We start from the raw sequence: 20,866 nt of genomic DNA, 5'->3' as shown, positions 1-20,866 counted from the left end.
AGCTCTGTGGCTTGCAGACGAAGCCTGTTTCCTCACACAACTGTGTCAAACAACGCAATGTTAAATATCAAAACACAAGTAAATCACTGATGACAAAATGTCCACAGAGGAGGCAGCTGAGTATGCCAGACACACATTTTTTTCCTGGCATGCTTCTCTTTATTCTTTTTGTTTGCAATATATTTTAAAAATAACATAGATGAGACCATCTCCTGCTCACATAAAATTAGGCTACCCTGCCATTAGCAAAAAGAAAAAATACAATCATTTCTGACCTCCGCTGCCCCTCCTAATAGTTTTTTTACAGTCCCTAAGTATAAATACCAGCAGGACTATGAAGTGAATCTTAATGAGAGAATAGCAGGGAACTGTACTACATTTAATGGACCTGTAGTCATGGCTACGAAAAGATGGTCTCTGATATATACGTATGTGGGAAGCATCTTTACAATCACATGCAGTAATGGGGCTAAGCAGGAAAAAACAAACAACCACTGCTGATTCCTGTCTGCATATTTTTAGAGAAACCAAATCAAAGCCATTTTGAATTTTGTTAGCAAGTCAACCTCTTTGACCTGTCACCTTTTACACGTTGTATAGTATCCTCTCTCAGCAGAATAGTGTTGGTAACCCCCACAGCGCTCAAAGTACTGCTACTACACGGATGGTCTGAACATCTGATGCCATACAGAGCCAAAGCGACCTTGATTCAGTAAGCCCGGATCAGACCACCAACTCTTCCAAACGTCATGAAATCATGATTAAACTGTATTACAGCACTTAAGTGATGTCAAACTCTACAGTCAGGAGAGGTGGTGGGTTTCTATCAATGTCAGACTGCCCTTTGTTGTCATTTTTCTCTCAGTGCTTATTTTCATCTTCTAAGAGCTGAAAAAAAAGAAAACTCACTCTCCGGGGGATCCTGTCCTTGTGCGGACAGCCTGACAAGCTGCGGTGGTGGGGGTAAAGGCCGGTCACGTGACCTGTCCCATCACACCCTGGAGTGGGACACTTGATCTCCCTCTTCTCTGGCCTGCTGCTCTCTGGATGAAGGATGATGGGAGGGTAGCAAGAGAAAAGGATGAGGAGAGGAGAGGAGAGGAGAGGAGAGGAGGAACAAAGTGGTGAGAGACAGAGAGAAGGAAGGAGAGATAAGAGGAGAGGGGAATGTGGGATGGATAAGGAGGACAAAAGCAAGTGGTTAATGCCACAGACAGTCTGCTTGGCTGAGCATGAAATCTAGACATATTTTCAGACAACTGTACAAAAGCAACACCATCTGTATCTGCTCCTCATGTCTTATGTATCTCTGTAAATGCACAAGGTGTTTAATGCATCAGTCTAAATGTGATTTGTGTGTTTCTGTAAATGCTTTCAAGGATGAAATACTATCAAATTGTTATAAAATCTCTCTAGAGAGAGAGAAAGAATACACACACACACACACACACACACACACACACACACACACACACACACACACACACACACACACACACAAAATAACAGTCAGAGAAAATCCACTATTTTCAACAATTCAACACATTCATTTCATGTGAGGGACTGTATGAAAACTTTTGGGGTGGGTAGGGGGTTGAATCTTATATTTCCTTTTATTAAAAAAAAAAAATCGACCCCAGCATTAGAAATATTTTCTTTGGGCCCTCCCCTATAAAATGCTGAATATTTCAGCTACTTTCTATTTTTGAACAAAGAGCTGCTAAATGAACGGTTATTACTGCCATCGAATGAGTGAACCAGACACAGGCCGCAGCTCTGTGGCTGCAGACGAAGCCTGTTTCCTCCACACAACTGTGTCAAACAACGCAATGTTAAATATCAAAACACAAGTAAATCACTGATGACAAATGTCCACAGAGGAGGCAGCTGAGTATGCCAGACACACATTTTTTTCCTGGCATGTTTCTCTTTATTCTTTTTGTTTGCAATATATTTTAAAATAACATAGATGAGACCATCTCCTGCTCACATAAAATTAGTCTACCCTGCCATTAGCAAAAAGAAAAAATACAATCATTTCTGACCTCCGCTGCCCCTCCTAATAGTTTTTTTACAGTCCCTAAGTATAAATACCAGCAGGACTATGAAGTGAATCTTAATGAGAGAATAGCAGGGAACTGTACTACATTTAATGGACCTGTAGTCATGGCTACAGAAAGATGGTCTCTGATATATACGTATGTGGGAAGCATCTTTACAATCACATGCAGATATGGGGCTAAGCAGGAAAAAACAAACAACCACTGCTGATTCCTGTCTGCATATTTTTAGAGAACCAAATCAAGCCATTTTGAATTTTGTTAGCAAGTCAACCTCTTTGACCTGTCACCTTTTACACGTTTGATAGTATCCTCTCTCAGCAGAATAGGTTGGTAACCCCCACAGCCTCAAAGTACTGCTACTACACGGATGGTCTGAACATCTGATGCATGAGAGGCCAAAGCGACCTTGATTCAGTAAGCCTGGATCAGACCACCAACTCTTCCAAACGTCATGAAATCATGATTAAACTGGTATTACAGCACTTAAGTGATGTCAAACTCTACAGTCAGGAGAGGTGGTGGGTTTCTATCAATGTCAGACTGCCCTTTGTTGTCATTTTTCTTCTCTCAGTGCTTATTTTCATCTTCTAAGCAGCTGAAAAAAAAAGAAACTCACTCTCCGGGGGGATCCTGTCCTTGTGCGGACAGCCTGACAAGCTGCGGTGGTGGGGGTAAAGGCCGGTCACGTGACCTGTCCCATCACACCCTGGAGTGGGACACTTGATCTCCCTCTTCTCTGGCCTGCTGCTCTCTGGATGAAGGATGATGGGAGGGTAGCAAGAGAAAAGGATGAGGAGAGGAGAGGAGAGGAGAGGAGAGGAGGAACAAAGTGGTGAGAGACAGAGAGAAGGAAGGAGAGATAAGAGGAGAGGGGAATGTGGGATGGATAAGGAGGACAAAAGCAAGTGGTTAATGCCATCAGACAGTCTGCTTGGCTGAGCATGAAATCTAGACATATTTCAGACAACTGTACAAAAGCAACACCATCTGTATCTGCTCCTCATGTCTTATGTATCTCTGTAAATGCACAAGGTGTTTAATGCATCAGTCTAAATGTGATTTGTGTGTTTCTGTAAATGCTTTCAAGGATGAAATACTATCAAATGTATAAAATATTACAGCTTTTTCAATGTTGACCCAGACAAAATCAACCAACTTATCCCGCACGGTTTGATCATTTCCACCCCGCGCTACACTTGTCTGATATTTTCAAGGATCTCATTCAGATCTCGGACAAAACAACACCTGCAAATAGATCAGGAGGAGATTACACCACTAAAATTCACACATAATTAAAGGTACCTACTGCTCCCTACTGCTATTGGAGGTAGGCCAGCCAGTATCAGTGGCACTGGAGAGAGGGAAAGGGAGCAAGAGGATGGTGTGATGCTCTATTGGCCTTCAAATTGAATGTTAACGAGACATGCATCTCCTAATTAGTGTTGAGCAGAACAGGAACGTCACCACAGGAGGGAGTTGAGGGCAAGGAGAGGGCAGCACTACCAGGCATGTAATCACACTACTGCTATACTGTTAGGAGCATGACAAGTGGGCAGCGTGCCAGCTGTGGAAAAACAAGGCCCGAACACATGCAGCATGTAAACAAACACTCCACCGCTGACTGTGGAACAACCTGCACTCTTCCTTTCTCTCTCTCTCGTCTTTCTCTGCCTCTCTAACTTGTTGTCATCTCTCTTGTGTTCCCCCTCTTGCTGTTGTCCCTCCTCGCTCTCTCTTCAAGCACTTCCTCTCTGCTCTTCATCGAAGTCTATTCAGCTGGAACCACTTCATCCCCTCACAATGGAGGTGGGAGGATCTACATGGAGCTCTGTGACTCATTGCTATTTATTTGATATGCTGTGTTTATTTGTACGCTTCAACATTAAGTTAAGCACATGACACCTTGTGCTAGTTTAATACAAATATTTCTGGACATCCACCTATGTGTGACCAGATTTACAGACCAATCATTTCATACTATACTGGTGGTGTTGCATGTTTAGGCCTTACAATACATTTTGAACCTTTATTTTTACTAATGCTACATCTTCGTTACATGCTAACAGGGGACTGAGAAGTTGTGGCTTTGAAGAATCTGTGCTGGTGCATTCACTTTAAATACACTTAGCATAACAACTGGAGGCAAGAGGAAACAGCTAGCTTGACAACAAGCACTAAGGCTAACAAATTAACATACAGTATATCTGGAGAAAAGTATAAATGTCTGAATATCTTTGGACAGAGGCAGGCTAGCTATTTCACTCTGGTTCCAGTCATTATACCAAGCTAAGCTAATTGTCTTATACCTTCATATTTAGTACACAGACTTGAGACAGGTATCAGTCCTCTCATCAAGTCTTGGCAAAATGGCCAATAAGCATATAGAGCCAGAAGACGATTATCTTAACCTAGCATAAAGACTGGAGGCAGGGGCAAACAGCTAGCTTGACTTACGCCATAGTAAAAAACAAATCTGCCTACTAACACTTTCAAAGCTAACAAATTAACATACAGTATATCTTGAGAAAAGTAAAAATGAATGAATATCCCTTCCAGTTTTTATGCCAAGCTAAGTTAATTGTCTCATAGCTCTAGCTTCATATTTGACAAACAGACATGAGACAGGCATCAATTCTCTCATCTAAGTCTTGGTAAAAAAAAAAAAAAAAAAAAGACTTTACTCTGATCAAAGGAACAACTATTTATTTATCTTGTATTACTGTTGTGTCCACAACACACAGTACCTTGTGCAAAAATACTTCTATCAGCAGGTGGCTGTCAGGTCTGGGATGTTGGAGCATCCTTGAATTCACCACAAAGGTGATCACTCTGCCTTTAGCAGCACTAACCATGTGATGCTAACATGGCTATAAAAATAAAGTAGACTAAATGTTGCCTACTTCAAGCAACTTTCACGTGTCAGTACACGTGTTAGCTCTGCCCTCCCCTCTTTGCTTCTTCATTCTGTCCTACCTTTGCTGAAGTAGCTCTTGCGTAGGACGTCCAGGTGTTTGGGCCTGTCATCCATGGTGAAGTATCGCTGGTGGTGGATATCCGGGGCACGGAGCAGCTCCCTGGGCCCGGCTGGCTTCACTTGCTCTGCCTTCAGGGCAATGGCTTGCTCCAGCAGGCCCAGATTCCCTCGGGTCATGTCAAACATCTCTGACTCGTCAGTCACCGTGGAGCGCTGAGACAGGCTGTCTTCGTCATCACGCTCGTCGTCCCCGTCCACATCGTCAAAGTCTTTCTCCTCTGACCTATCTGATCGCACCTCGATGATGTCGGGAGAGGCTGAGGACGAGGCTTTGTGGATTTTATAGTTCTCAACTCTGGCATTGGGAAAGTAGTCCTCCAGTGGACTGGCCCTGTGGGAGCTGTAGCTTAAAGGAGGGCTGGCCTTGTAGTTTTGAAGTGGGCTAGGTTTATGAGAGTCACATTTGTCAAGGGGACTTGCCCTGTGTGAGCTGTAGTCCTCCAGAGGCCCGGCCCTGTGGTCTTCAGTCTTGATGTGTGTTCCCTGAGCTTCTGCGGTGCTGGTGATGGTGCGGATGGCAGTTGGCACATCAGAAATGGGCAGAACATGGTCCCTGTGGTCCTCTTCATCTCTGTCCTCATCCTCCTCTAGTACTGCTGAGGTGTCCTGCCTCTGCTGTGCTGGCACTGCCATCTCTTCCTCCTCTTCCTCCTCCTCTTCATCTTTGATTTGTTCATGGTGGATGTCTGCGGTCAGATACTGGTGGTTCTCCTGGCTCACGTGGTGGCTAATGTCTTCATGCTCATCCTCCACCTCCTCCTCCTCCAACTCTGCTCCCTCCACTTCAACTGCTTCCTTCTGCAGAACAGATGACTCTTCCAATACTTGAACTCTGTGTGCTGCCTCCTCTTCCTCTCCCCCCTTATTCATGTCCCCCTCCTGCTTGTCCTTTACTTCTTCACCCCATTTGGCTGCTACACTGACATCCTCCTCAGTCTCCATAGCAACAGGCTGCTGAATGGCCACAGTTGCATCATTGTTGTTGGAAACTCGGCCCAGGTGGAGGAGAGAGTTGCCCACCTCCTCAGCGCTCTGAGAAGGAGACTCCTCGGGTACAGGTGGCGCTGCTCTGAGCTCGGGCTCGATGATCACACACTCCTCCTCTGTGGAAACGAAGATGAAGAGGTCAGAGCGGTGACACAGAGAGAAGAGTGAGTCATGCAGTGAGCTAAAGCTGTTGTCAGCAATATCTTTATCATCACCGCCTTCCAACCTGCCAAGTCATTCACGGTGAACTCATAATGACATAAAAACACCTGCTGTGACGGGGTCACAGGAAAAGCAGCTTGTAGATGCAGGAAGAGTCCAAGTGCTCGCAGTGGTCATTAGGAGGCATGGCCACTCACCTCCTGCAATATTATTGTAACTCTGTGGCTATGTACTCTGGTATTGCACACTCCCTAAATACTAGCTGTATTTGTATATGATGTGGCTGAAGGACTTTATTGCCCTGGGTAAGGCCTCTCAGGTAGCACTCGTTTCAAAAGGATTATGTTAGGTCGTACATGATAAAGATTATGACTAACTGTAATTGTTAATCACAGGGAGCTTTAATTAAAATAACGTGCATTTTTATCACTCCTTAAAGGGGCACATTTTACACATGAAGTTCAGTTTACTCATCAAAGGGAGTAAAACCCCATGTTGTATAATGTCTCTGGAGAAGTACTGAAGTTTGAAAAATAACCCTGATGATGTCATAGTGATGTCATCAATGTTATTTTGGCTGGAGGCCAGTGGATGGGAGTTTAAAGAAAGATGCTATTGAGTTGCAGTATAGGAACTCTAGGATTCAGTGTTTTGGAGCTCGGCCCAAACTAAGGAGTAAAAGTCAGGATATCTCAGTCTCTGCTGATCGATTTTGATGACTCGTTTCTTTTCTGTATCCGTCTTGTGTGAGTTCCTCACCTTTATGGAATTACATTCAAATGATATATAAAACAGAACAGAGATAAACATCAAATATTCACATGAGTGAATGTTGGGCATTTTTGCTTGACAAAAAAACTTAAATGATCAATCAATTATTAAATGTGTTGTCGATGGACTAATTGGGTAATTGTCTTCTTTTTTCAGCAGTAACTGGTTCCCTCTGAAGATGATACAGACATAGAGTATTCATCACCTTCATCAGCGGCAAACGTGTTCTCCTCTTTCTGATATGTGTCTTCCTCTTCTGTCTTCTCCTCCTCCTCCTGACTCTGTGTCTCCACTTCCTGTCCATTTGTCCGTCCATCCTGCATCAGGTCTTCTGTCATTTCCTCTTTCTCCTCCTCTACAGCTGCCTCTCTCTCCTCCTGTCGCTCCTCCTCCTTGGTCTCTCTTGCTTTCTCTCCATCCTTTTCTAACTCGCCCTCAGCCTCGCTGCTGGCGTCGCTTTCTGCGCTGAAGCCCTCGTCCAGGGCCAGTTTCAGGGGGTGGGACTTCCTCTTGGAGGCGGGCCGCTCCGTTTCCTGCTCTTGCTCCTGCTCGGCCTCCGCTTCCTCTAGGCGGCGCTTCCTGGCTATGGGGCAACCCAGAACGCTGATGGCGGAAAAGAGAAGGAATTAAGAACGAAGGGAGCAGAATCATGAATACCGAAACCGAGCTGTGATCAGAAATCACAAACACACTAACACGTCCAATAAAACCTCATGCACCTCATCATCTCCATGAGTGACTCTAAGCAGCATGATGAAGGGTGTGTGTTTGTGTTTCGACATGAAGAAGGATGGAGCGGTTCTTTCAGCAACACATGTGGCCTGAGGGGGGCGCCATGCTCGCTCACCCAGACATCACAACCAATCTCAGCCAATTGACTGGAACGTTTAATGAACAACTTGTATGGAGAGGCGGGTGGGCAAGGCAGTGGAGGGTGAAATCCAATAAACTCCCTCTTACTCTCACCTGGGAGATGCCGAGGGAGATTGAGGGACGATCTATAAACAAAGTGCATCTGAAATTGCCTGCTGAACGAATACACATGTAAACAGATAGCTAATATCTGCCCCTCAATAAAAGCGGAGTCACAAACCAGTGAGCTGCCCCGAGTCCCGCAGGGTCTCTGAGGGCAAGCGACACAGACGAGGGATGGAGGGAGGGAGGGAGAATGAAGCTGGAATACAAACCTGGAGAAATCACATTTCACTGCTGTCCCCTGAAATTTTATTTCTTAGGTTCAGGTTTAGAGGTTGTGGGATTTAAGTGTAATTCTGTATTCTGACCAGCATTCAAAATTATAGAATGAATGTTTCAGTGTGATTTTGGCCCTTGGGGTCAGTCCATATCCTTGAAACCTATTCATATGATGTACACCTGCAGAGGTTCATCTTAAGATAAAGTTTTTTTATTTGAACCTTATGTCCTGCTTATTTCATTCAACATCGAATTCCTATAAAGAATAAGATGAACTTGAGGTTTTCTGCAGGGTCATTAACAGAGGAGGAAAGAAGAATTCTTTTAGTTTTTTTCTTCTTTTTTTTTTCTTTTAAGTCGTTCTAGTAAAACAAAGGAAAAATGAATCATGTTGAACTGATCTCAAGTTAGAAGTAGAAATTTTTTTTTGTTTTGAGGAGCCACAAGCCAGAAAAGGTGAGAAACTGCTTCTCTGACTTATATGCGATTAATTCAAATCATCTGCTCTCTACTAGATCCTTGATCACAATCACAGCACTTAACTCTGCACAAAGACAGGCAACAGTGGTGAGCAGCTAACAACATAGGCCTACCAGCACCTCTAACATGTTATCTCACATTTGTTTAATCCGTAAAAAGTGATGAGATGTGGTTTTACACAGGGTTATAAACGGGACTATTTATGGGGCAGGAGCACAGACTTCCTGGACTCTTGTCACTGCAACCAAGAGGTAGTCCAGTACAAAATTCCCCCATAAAGCTACACTTTTACACTTTTTGTGTTGGTGAGAAACTATCAGAGGTTTAGAGATGCTGGTAGGGGGATGTTGTTACTTTTAGACACCACAGATTGGTGTGCTAAGCTATGCTAACTGGCAGCCGGTTGTTGCTTCATAATTAGCGTACAGCCATGAGAGTGGTATTGAACTCTTGGCACTAAAACAAATAAATGTATATAAACTATTCCTTTAACAGACTGAAGTGAAACGTGGTGTTTTCCACCAAGCAGATGATGTGGGGCAGAGAGGACGAGGAGGACAGACAGACAGAGAGGAAGGACAGACAGAGGGTGGGTTTTTAATCTGCCCTACCTTCTGTGTCGTGAGTATCTCCCACTGATATGGCCAGAGCCATTGCATCCAGGGGTGGGGCAGCTGGATGAGATGGATGGAGGTTAGAGATATGTTTAGACACGGTGCATTTTAGTCCCTATGCAGAGGCAATGATAACCACAGGCAATAAAAAGGAGTAAATTAAGATAAACAACAAAACAAAGCAAAGCAAAGACATGCAAACTGAGCACACATGTCACACAAAATGCACATGCACAAAGATATGTACCCCCCCCCACCCCCCACCCCACACACATACACACATCCTTCCAGCAGACACACAAAACGCATGAATGCAGGTGGCATCAAGCCGCGGAGAACATAATATTGTGTGTCGTTCATCAACCCTGGCCTATATCCTGTTACTATGAGCGATAAGAATCAGCCGAGACCTGCTGTAATTTCCCCTTCTCTGCTCTCCTCACCAGTCATCATCATCAGGTCTCGCTCGCTCCCTTTCTCTCCTCTTCCTCTCTCTCCCCCCCTGATTCAGGTTGCTATGACCCCTCAGGACGGCTCATTTCAATTCTCATTAACTTCCCCCAGCAATTGCCCTTTATTACTCCAATTATCCTAATTATTAATTTCGCTTATTAAAAAATGCTGCATTTGCATTTTAAATGAGATGCTCTCTGGCCTCCCTACTGTTTTTTTTCTTCCTCTTAATCCAGAAAACGAAAGGTTTTTTTTGGAGTGCTGAGCACAGATCAGTGCTTAAAGGTGAAGTGTGACAAAATGAGAGAGGATGAAAAAAATAATTTAGAAGGAGGCAGAGGAGGGAGGACAATGGGGTTCACGACCGGCGAGGCCGTGAAAGCCGTCGCCTGACTGTGAAAGAAAAGGGGAGGAGGTAGAGGAAGAGGATAACTGGGAAGGGAAAGAGGAAAAACTATATAATCATCTTTCACCATCCTCTCTCCTCACTCTGTATTCTTCGATTGGATTGCAAAAAGATCATACACCCCCTTTCATTGCATCTACTGTATGTGTTCATAGCAGGAAATCGCAAAAGGCTGCGAGAAATCAATACCAGCCTGTTGGAGGCACTGACCACAAGTTGAGAAGTGCTGATGATAAGAAATAAAAAATAAAAATATACAACATCATCTAAAGAAGCACTGATAGTGAGTCTATGAGTGCCGGGGGTGTGTGTGGGGGGGGGTACTCTGCGGTGAACATAAAAGAACTTTATGAAAGGGGTTTGCACAAAGATGAAGGTGTTTCCTTACCTCAGCTCTTGTCCTACGAGCTCAATAGGAACTGAGAGAAATGGGGAGAGAAAGAGGGGGGAGGAGAAGAAAGACACAGGCAGGGAGAACAAAGGTGAACGACTGCTCAGAAAGCTGTGCTGCTAAAAGAAACTCAGATCAATAAATCACAAATGCATATGAATCCCATGAGGCTTCCTCATAGCAGCTTACACACTGCTGACTGCATGATCAGGCGGAAGAAAAACACCTACACATTCCTGAGTTCACATACAAACACACACACACACATCTGCATGCAAACATGCACACATACAAACACATGTTCTCAAAGGCAAGCACAAAACAAACAGGAGTATGAGCGCCGGCCTGCGCAAACATGCTGTATGAATAACACACATACACAAAGGCTAACATAAAGAGTATACACACAGAGGAGAAAACCTAAATCAGCCAAATTGCATAGTGCTGTTCAGAAAAACTGACAATTATATGCAGACTCCAGCAATAAAACATGATTAATTGTTGCACTTTAGTAATCATAATTGGGAAAATGAAATTAAAAGGAAAACTGCCTTCATCAGTAGAAAACAGCACTTCTTTCAGGGACAACTTATAGTAATTGCCTTCAAAACATAAATCAAGCTCCGCTCACAAACAACACACAACATACACACACACACGCACACACACCGCTCTCGGCTGGCTATAGGCATCGATTGGGAGTTGAGCGATAGAATGAGTTTGGAGAAATATCCTATTTTCATTTCGAGCAAACGAGAAAACAATATGATCCTAGAGAATTCAGTTTGGGCTCCGATATCACATGCATTAATCACATGTCAGAAAGACCCCGGGTATCAAGATACACTAAGAGCACAGGAATTACACACTAACACACACTGTTGCTGTGTGTGTGTGTGTGTGTGTGTGTGTGTGTGTGTGTGTGTGTGAAGCATCTCAGTTTCTCAGTCTTTCATCATGCAGTTGGAATGACTGGACGCCTTCCTGAACGCCCTGTGAACTGTAGCTCTGCTGTCTCGCTTCTAAACATCAAACAAACACACACACACACACACTCATACACACACATACACAGTGTGTGTGTGTGTGTGTTACATAGAGACACACATGTATCAATATGTACATACACTCATATTCATACATAGGACATACACTAAAATTCGTAGTTATTCACACACTCGCATGTGTACACACACACATTAACACACACTGACAGACACAATATTCACTGCATACACACATGCATGTCTATGCACAGACACAGACACAAACAGGTACATTTGCTCATATTCACATCTGTATCTATTTATTTTACATAGACATTAAACATTACATTAAACCAGTGCGAGATCATCAAGACTCACTGCCTTTTTCTCTCTTTATGTGTACATGTTTAAGTTTAGCTGCAAAATAGTGTACTTGTACTGTTTCTAAATTAATCAATAATTAAAATTAATTTATTAGAACCCCATCTTCAAAATGAAACAAAAAGTCTAAATTAAGTTTAAATAAAAACTGTAAAACTGCTGATGGTCCAGGTGGAAATATATAATAATATAATATAATATAAGAACTCATTGTGTAGTAGTGCATGATTTAATAAAATGGGAGGAGTTCTAGATGTATTGATAAAAATCTTGAAAACTCTCATGCATTTAAGATGGTCCCTAACTGGCAGGCTTCAAAATAAGAGCATGAGGTCAAAATAACACAAGTGCACAACAAATCTGATGCAAACTCATGAAACATTATTCGGGATAAACTTTGCAGAAAGTCTGAATGCTGCGCTGAAAACTATCTACACCTCCATGTTTTGAGCATGGAGTCTAAATGCTATTTCTTCTAGCACTTCCTGTTCTCACTGTACAGACAACAATTGCCTAAATTACTTTGACATTGAAGAAAAAGTCTGAATCTGATAAGTGCAATCTCTTAGATCTGGAGTCATGAGGAGAGTCTGTTGCTATGATTCTCTGTGACTTACGATCGTAAGAAGAAGAAGTGGTGTGACATCCAGTGATTAAAACTGTATCTGTTCATGTTCAAATAATGTATTTGTTTACATCCCCAGCATGTTCACAGTCACATGTGCACATATTGTACATATGGACACACTGACAGACACTTCATTAATAAGTATATGTGCACACGTTCATACATACAAAAACATAAGCACTCACACAGACACGAAAACATGCAGGATTGCTCATATACACAGAAATGAACACAAACTCCTGCTTTTCTCAGCTGATGTTTGCATGTGAAGGAGTGTGAGTGAATGCTTGTTAGACTTAATGTGTGTGTGTGTGTGTGTGTGTGTGTGTGTGTGTGTGTGTGTGTGTGTGTGTGTGTGTGTGAGTGAAAAGTTTGAAGGAAGCACCTTTAAATGACAGGGCCTGACATGACAGAGAGAAGTGACAAACACTCACCTCTGATTCCCTTGGACCGAGTGCGAGTCCGCTTATCATCACCTTCTATACTCATCTGGGATGGAGAGAGGAGGGAAAAAGAGAAAGCAGAAGAGGAGGAGAGAGAAACAGAAGAGACAGTGTGGAGGAGAAAAGAGGAGGAGAGACAGAAAAGAGACCATCAGTGGTGATTTCTCAATGCTCTCACTGTATTTCTCCACGCACCCACAGTTAATCGTCCCCACCCTCCTCTGCTAAAATAAACCTCACTCAGAATATTCCCATTGAAACACAAGAAAGGTAACACTGACACAAAGATATGATCATATCTGTAATTCCCCCTAAACAGCGCTCCCATCATCCCTCGCCCCTCCTCACCCACTGTTTTCTGTCACCACAGAATAAAAACATACTGAGGCTTCCGCCCTGCTCACTTCATCAAAATAAAGACAGAAATAAAGGCTACGTGGAGCAGAAAGGAAAAACAAACCCTGTTGTTTGAGCTATTTTCAAATGCCCTCCCCATCCTCACCCTACACACACGTCCTATCACTCTCCCTGTAATTTCCTGCACCTGAGTGGTACACATGATTGTACGCTGCGCACAGGCAAAAGGCAGCGCCCGCACAGGGGCCACGGCCCCTGTAAGCAGAGGGGCTGAAACTATGCTGAAAATAATAATAAAGCAAAAAACACACAGTCCGCTAAAAAGCCACTGTAATAACCCTTTTAAGAAGAGCAGTTGTGTGTGTGTGTGAGTTATCGTGCCCGATGCTTACTCCTCGCTCGGCTTTTAAGCCACAAAGGAGCAGGTGTTAACCCTGCTGCCTCACACACACACATACATACACACACATACATATTGACCCTCGGCCACACCTCCTCAGCACTACCTCTCCATGCTCAGCGCTGCTCTCAGTGCACTCTAAAGCTATCAGATGCTTTTTAGACACAATGGAGCCATTAGCTTTGATTACTGGACTCTGGGCTTTTTTTTATATTACAGGTCTCCCCTCTTTCTCTCTTTCTGTCTCACACTTCCTCCCTCCTGTACCACCCCTTCATTTCCCCCCAAACCTCTCCCTTTATCCCCCCAGTTGCCGACACCTCCCTCTCTCCATGCACTGGCACTTAGCTGCTTTGTTGCTTCTCTATAGTCAAGTTGGCACCGCCACAGTGGGATTCAAACATGGGGTCTCTGTTTCTCTTCTTCTTTTTCCCCTCTCTCTCTCTCTATTTGGCAATGCCCCTTTCCTGCTAATAGACTACTTATGAAAAGAAGGAGGGAAAGAGGGATGAGAGGAAGATGAAGCACGCTGTTGTTGTTGTTGTTAAGGGCTTTTCTTTTTTCCCCCTAAGGAGGGTGCACTTCATTCATTAGCGTCTAGTGTTGGGCCGGAGGTACAGGTGCAGGCACAAGCCCCTCCCTTCCTGTGTGGGTCTCCACCGTCTTGGCTCGTCCTCACTGTCTCTCGCCACTCTGGCCTCCACTCTTTTGATCAAGAGCTGCTAGTGTAGAAGTCGTGCAACAAGCAGCAGCTTTGTGCCCTGCCTGAAGGGAGCAGTTGACTCCTTCTGTGCTCCACTCACAACACTGTGTGGGAAGAGGAGCGGATGAGTGTGCAATGAGAAGTTTTCTGTCAGTGTGTGTGTGTTTAGTTCAAAGTCCATTTCCTTACTCTCCAGAGTCTGCACTTGTTTCTATGTATATGTGAAAGGAGCAGGGGTGGAATAAGTGCTGTAATTAAGTACAATTTTGAGCTTCCTGTATTATCCATGAGTGTTTTATGCTACTTTGTACTTATTTCATACATAACTCCATTACATTTCAGAGGAAAATTTTGTTTTTTTACTCCATTACATTTGTCAGAATCTAAAAAAAAAAAAAATTCATTACTTTATAAGACATTATGCATTTTAAAGATTAAACTGCTCAACATATGAAGTAGCATATGTTGAGCAGTAGTAGTACCATATAATATGATGTATAGTAATACAGCACTCAAAAGGACAGTTTTTCTGCAAACTGAAACTGAAAACTAGTCAGCAAGCAGCTGGTTAGCTAACAGTGATAGATAAAAGATTCAAATAGCTAATCTTAAAGTATAAGCAGCTTAAATAGTTGAAAAAACTAAGGAATAAACAGGTGTAAAAGTTAGCTAAAATGTGTAAATGGTTGAAATAGATACATTTAAGTAATAATATCTAAATGGATCCACAGCTGTTTATCCGTTACTTTACGCTAACTGTTAAAACAGTGGGGCCCAGCAGTGTGTGAAGATGTTTGAAAAGAGTTGACTGGGGCCAAAACACAACTAGATAGAGTCTTTTCACCTACATCCCCCTTTCTGTAAAAGCCCCTTTCTGAATATGACTAGGGAGGGAAGGGAGGGAAGGAAAGCAAGGGGGAGAGTATGTTTGTGAATAGGGCCTACATGTGTGTGAGAGAGATGCGTGTGTGTGTGTGTGTGTGTGTGTGTGTGTGTGTGTGCACGTGAATAAGACCAGCACACACGCCCCTCCTTCATGAAAACCTTCTATACTATTCTGTTACTCATGTTACTGTTCTGTTACTTTTTCATCCTCCTTCCTTTGCCTCCTCCTTACATTGATAGTCATCAGATGAATCAAAACCTGGACTGAAAGGGGCCCCTATTGCTTTCATGTTTGTGTAACCATAGTTACGCACATTTAAATAGGTAAGCACATCTGAGTTCTCTTTTTCCTGTCCTTTTTCTCAATTCCAGCTCATTAAATTTTTATGAACACAAAGTCACAGCCAGTGAATCCAGATGCAGCCAGGGAGGCATTCACCTGATTTTCATTACCTCTTTCAAACGGTCCTTTTTAATGTATGCTCAAAACTTGTCCTTTACCTTGTTGTCTTTTAATTAGCCTCCTTGAACGATGTATGTAGGTGGGCCTACACATTACCAGCAACGTCTTATGCAGAACAGAGGAAGGGAGCGAAAGGAAAAGGCAAGAGAGAGAAGAAAATGAAAAAAGAAGGTACAGTGTCTGTGTGTGTATGTGTGTGTGTGTGTGTGTGTGTCAATGCAAGAACTGTGTGCACAGCAGCTTGTGTATACACGTGTGTGTGCGAGCGTGTGTGTGTGTGTGTGTGTGTGTGTGCGTGTATCCTGGGGTTTAACTAGTGTGAAATGTGATGTGGAGCAGCAGCAGACGAAAAAGAAAAAGAAGGAGGAGGAGGAAGAGGAGGAGGAAGACGCGGCTCATCCCTACAGGCTGTGTTGTACATTATCAATTATGTCCTTCTTTGTGTGCAACGGTCGGTGCAGGAGGGCCTCGGCTCTGCTCTGCATTCTGACAGCTCTATGTAAATGGCTGGCTGGGGGCAATGACTTCAGAGAGAAGGTCACCCTTCGTCCCCTGGTGCACATAAATGACTCTTTTATTCATTTTCAGGTTTACAAGAGCAGATGAAGAAAGGAGGGGGTTAAGGTGGGGTGGAGACATGGGGAGAGGAGCGCTCACAACTGCCGACGAAGACTGACATCTCCAAATATTACCTGCGGACAGCAGCTGCCAATTAGAGGCACGCAGCACAGTTCCCTCGACAGGCGGACCACGCTGCGCAGCCTCCATGTTGGATCACCACACAGCGAGCCCTCAGTTTCACTTTAATAATTCACGCAAGGCAGACCGGAGTAGTGAGGAGAGAGGAGGAGAGACGACTCGTTTCTCACTTCATATGCAAAAAGGTTCAAGCATAGTCATGTCATCCTGATGTGATTTCAGTTCTAATAAGTAAACATCATTTCAGCTCTTATCCGCAGTCCGTATCATTCATCTCAGTTCGCCACAAGTCTAAAAAGATAATGAGAAGGTTGTGTGGCAGGTATCATAAGTGTCAGGCCCAACAGACGGGGGCCGCTTCACATGATGTAGTGTTTGAAACCAGCGGCTCTCTCTCCTCAGCTCCTTCAGCAGCAGAAATCAAACCAAATCAATAAAAGTCATCTCTTCAGATGAACCCGAGCCATCAGGGGGAAGCAAAACTACTTTTACTGGGCCCCGGGGAAAACAACCCCCCCGTACCTCAATCACCCCCACTCCTCTCTCTTTCAATCTCCCCTCAATCCCTCCATCTCTTTGTTGAGTGTCACAATCTCAAAGAAAAGGACCAGATGTTTTCAGAATGTAGAAATATCCTTGAAAAGGTGGCAATGTGGGTCATACGTTTTTAGGATCAAGTAAAAAAAAAAGATGGAAGACAGGTTTCGAGTGGCAGAGAGGGTTAAAAAAGAGAAAGAGACTGTATTTTTCTACTCTGCTGATAAGGAGAAATATCATGGACAAAAAAGTATGAGCAGCTCAAGGACATCCTTTTGAGTTTCTTTTTTTTTTTTATTGTGTTTCAATAGAAAAAAAAGTCCTGTGAAGTGAAGTGAACTCAGCAGTGGGAAAACGCTGAGCTGTGCCATGCTGAGCTTAACTAAACTGAACTAAGCTGAGCGGGGCTGAAGCAAAGGATGGGCAGGGCCAAGCGGGAGATTTGATGTGCTGTTTGATTCATGTTTTTCTGTCCAGCTCGGCCATCAACCCCCCCTTTCTCCCCCCCCAACACACACACACAGCTTGCCTCTTTTCTCCATCATCCCCTCCCTCTGCCTCCACCCTTTTCTTTTTTTTTTACTTTCCCCGCTGAGTTAGGGATTGGGGAAATGCCCAGGAAGCAGAATCAGGTTGGAAGGGGTGTAGGGGTGTGGTGAGTGGTGAAGAGGGATGGGGGGGGGGGGATGGGCTGCAGGGCCTTGTCACTCACCATGATTGGTCGACGGCTCTGCAGTCTCTGGGAGGCCTGACAGCGGCTGCTGGTCCTCTCGCCTCGTGTCCACCGCTGGTTCACCAGCTCGCCCCGAAACTCATTTTCTAGCAGCCGAAAGAGAAGAAACAAGGAAGTGAGTCGAGGAGGAGGGGCAGGGGAGTGTAAGATTTGGGGGAAAAGAAAAAAAAAGGAAAAAAAGGAGGGGGGGGGGGGGGGCTGTTGTCATATGAAATCATCAGCATCAGCACCAATGGATGGGGCAGTGGTTTGGATAAAGGAAAGAAGGGGAGGGTGGGGGTGCTACTTTGAAGGAAGGTCGGGGCACTCGAGCATACTGCAGACGCTCCTTTATTAACTAACAGAGTGTATGCTTCACACACACACACACACACACACACACACACACACACACACACACACACACACACACAGGCATGGTTAAGTGCCCCAGCTGGGGTCCCTGTCAGTCTGCTATTAGAATCAATCAAATTTGCACATTTTTATCGAGCTTTTCAGGTTGCATATATAAGCATGGGAGGGTAGGGGGGGATGGGTGATGCGAAGGGAGACGGGGTGAAGAACGGTCAGTAAATAATGAATCATACATAAATCAAACCTCTTTTTTTTCTCCCCCTCTCTTCCCTTTTTTTCATCAAGGTAATAGCGCTTCACTTCATCTTACTGGTCGCCCAGAAGAAGAAGAAGAAACAGACTAAATCCATTACAAATCCCTTTTCCATTCTTCCTACTCTCTGTGACGCTGGTGATGGTGGAGCTGTTAAATACAAAACACAGTCGTGGTGGTCGTATTTTTTTTCTTCCCCCGTCAGTTTCAAGTTCAGGGAGAGTGTGGAGTATATTTCTATGAATGCCCAAGGCTGAACTTTTCAACTAGTGTAGCTTTAAGACACTTCAGCTGCTCCCTCTCTCTCCCTCTCTCTCTCTCTCTCTCTTTTTTTTTTTTTTGCACTGCTGAGCTGGTACAGTGAAATCTGATTCTTTTTCGGATATACATACACATCTATACCCTTTAGCTTTCACCTTTATATGGATTGTGCGTCTTTGCAGCAGGCAGCAGAACATTGTGAAAGAGGAAGTGCCCTTGAGTTTATAGTGACTCCTCCTCCAAACGAGCTACCTATCCATCCATCCAGCGGACCAAGGTTTGGGTCAGTGCACTCTGAATCCACGCTATTGAAAATGTAATATCAGGCAGCAATAATGTGGAAAAGTAATCATTCACAGTTCATAATTCATACAGAGGATATTCAAGGCAAAACATTCAAATTATTTGAATTTTGACATAAAAACTAAATGAATGCTCCAAATTTAAAATGACTGCAGTGATGTAGCTCTTTCAAATATCTACAACATAAAGCTGTTTTTCACTTGAGCACAGCTATATATCCCTGGCCTTTGCAGAATGCAAGATGCATTTGTCCATCTTCTTTCCTTCCCGTCTGTTATCTCTACCTTTTCAGTGAGTGATTCTCCCTGCAAATAATGTCCTGCGCGTGAACCCGCAGAGCAGAGCAGAGTGCACGCTAAAAGCAACGCCAACCTGAAAGCAAACAGTCGGTGAGACAACAAAAGGCTGCGTGTCCGTATCCGAGGGGTCCCGAAGCAGACCAGCCCTACCCTCCATCCATCCATCCCCCTCCGCCCCCTCCTCCATCAAACTCCCCACTCCCCTCCTCCTCCTACTCCACGCCCATCCCTACTTTGCCCATTACATGCAAACCTTGCCAAAGCCCAGCCAGCACTCTTCGCAAAATGCTTGTTTATCAACTTTCACCCCCCCCTCAGCAAAAAAGTGATTACAGCAGCAATACTGTTCGTCTGCATCTCTATCTCTGTCTCTCTGTCTCAGCTATCTCTGTACGCACGCAAAAATCACTTATTCCTTTTTTTTTTATATATCTCTCTATATATGTTTTTACTACTTTTCTTCCTTCTTTTAAAGTGAGGCGAAGTGAGCATCCATCCTGTATTGTTAGTTTTGGAGCCAAGGAGCTGAGAGCCTTTCCTAAATGCCAAATATATAACAGGGCTCTATTAGGACACGTTGCCTCAGGCCATGTGTCAGCGTCCCTGCTCACTTTGTTTAGTCCTGAGCCACTGTTCCTGCTACAGACATAAAAACACATCTGGACAGTTTGAACCTGCCTGATGTGTTTGATAGCTGGGGTTTATAAAATCGGGTAATTAATCACAGAAAAGGTGGAATAATTGACCTTTCTATACTTTCATCTGTTGTTTCAGGTAAAAAAAAGAAAAGAAATAAAAAGCCGAACATCTGCATCCTTCCACTGATGGAAAAACAAAACTAATTTGAGCCTTGCCTGCTCAGGATATGTACTCTCTTAGTCTTTGATCAGATGCTGCTCATTCCCACCTAAAAGACTCACAGCTCGTTATTTTGCAGTGAAAATTGGAGGAGTACGAGACAATTAGCTGTTCACCAGGGAGGTTTGGCTAATCAGAAGTGAGGGGATGGGAGGGGGACAAGGGGGGGGTGGGGTGAATACAAAATGAATGGATTAAAAATTTTTATTTTACTGCCAGGATTATATGTTTTTTGTCAAATTGTGCATGAGAGGCAAAGTTTAGAAAATCTCTTTTGTTTCCTGCTATAAAAAAAATCAACACATTTATCCTGCAAACTGATACCAAAAAAAAAAAAAAAAAACTCAACCTACCAGAAAACAAAGTTTAGACTCAAGTAATACCATTACAGGCCTGCGGCTTACTGTACTGGGACAATGGAGCAAAGAGGCCTAAATCCATAGTTAGATTAAATACCAGGGTGAACTGTCTGTAACAGTATTAGTGTACGTACAGGGCCGCGGCCAGCTGTACACCCCTGGTCCTGTTAAGCAGGATTTAGAGACAACTTAGTGTGATTACAGCGAGCATGGCAGAAGAGACACAGAAATCAAAAGTTGTGGAGCGGGACAGTCTTATATTACTCACTGGTTTCTTTGTATTGCCCCACAAAATAACGGAGCAATCAGATTACCTGGCAGATGTGGGAATTGGATTTGTAATCTTTAGACAAGCACAACAAAAAAAGATACTGTCCAAACCTTCATTTGAGGTTTAGTTTTCACATAG

General features: G+C 43.7%; 1 protein-coding gene across 1 annotated transcript in view; it reads right to left on the bottom strand.

Moving 5' to 3' along the window:
* LOC111236993 (myelin transcription factor 1-like) overlaps positions 1–17,826 on the bottom strand; it is a 30,937-nt gene extending 13,111 nt beyond the window's left edge. Inside the window, exons 1-8 of the mRNA XM_022765922.1 lie at positions 17,750–17,826; positions 12,985–13,039; positions 10,553–10,583; positions 9,303–9,365; positions 7,203–7,620; positions 5,788–6,195; positions 5,037–5,682; positions 2,680–2,814 (exon numbers count right to left, since the gene is read on the bottom strand). Coding sequence (XP_022621643.1) covers positions 2,680–2,814; positions 5,037–5,682; positions 5,788–6,195; positions 7,203–7,620; positions 9,303–9,365; positions 10,553–10,583; positions 12,985–13,039; positions 17,750–17,752 — 1,759 coding nt within the window. The 5' untranslated portion in view covers positions 17,753–17,826. The remainder of the gene's footprint in view (positions 1–2,679; positions 2,815–5,036; positions 5,683–5,787; positions 6,196–7,202; positions 7,621–9,302; positions 9,366–10,552; positions 10,584–12,984; positions 13,040–17,749) is intronic.
* Between the last annotated feature and the right edge of the window lie 3,040 nt (positions 17,827–20,866).

Source organism: Seriola dumerili, unplaced genomic scaffold (assembly GCF_002260705.1).
Source record: "Seriola dumerili isolate Sdu_G_001 unplaced genomic scaffold, Sdu_1.0 BDQW01000800.1, whole genome shotgun sequence".
NCBI classification, from domain to species: domain Eukaryota; kingdom Metazoa; phylum Chordata; class Actinopteri; order Carangiformes; family Carangidae; genus Seriola; species Seriola dumerili.
Note: the sequence above shows the minus strand (reverse complement) of the source record. Positions and strands in the feature narration are given on the sequence as shown.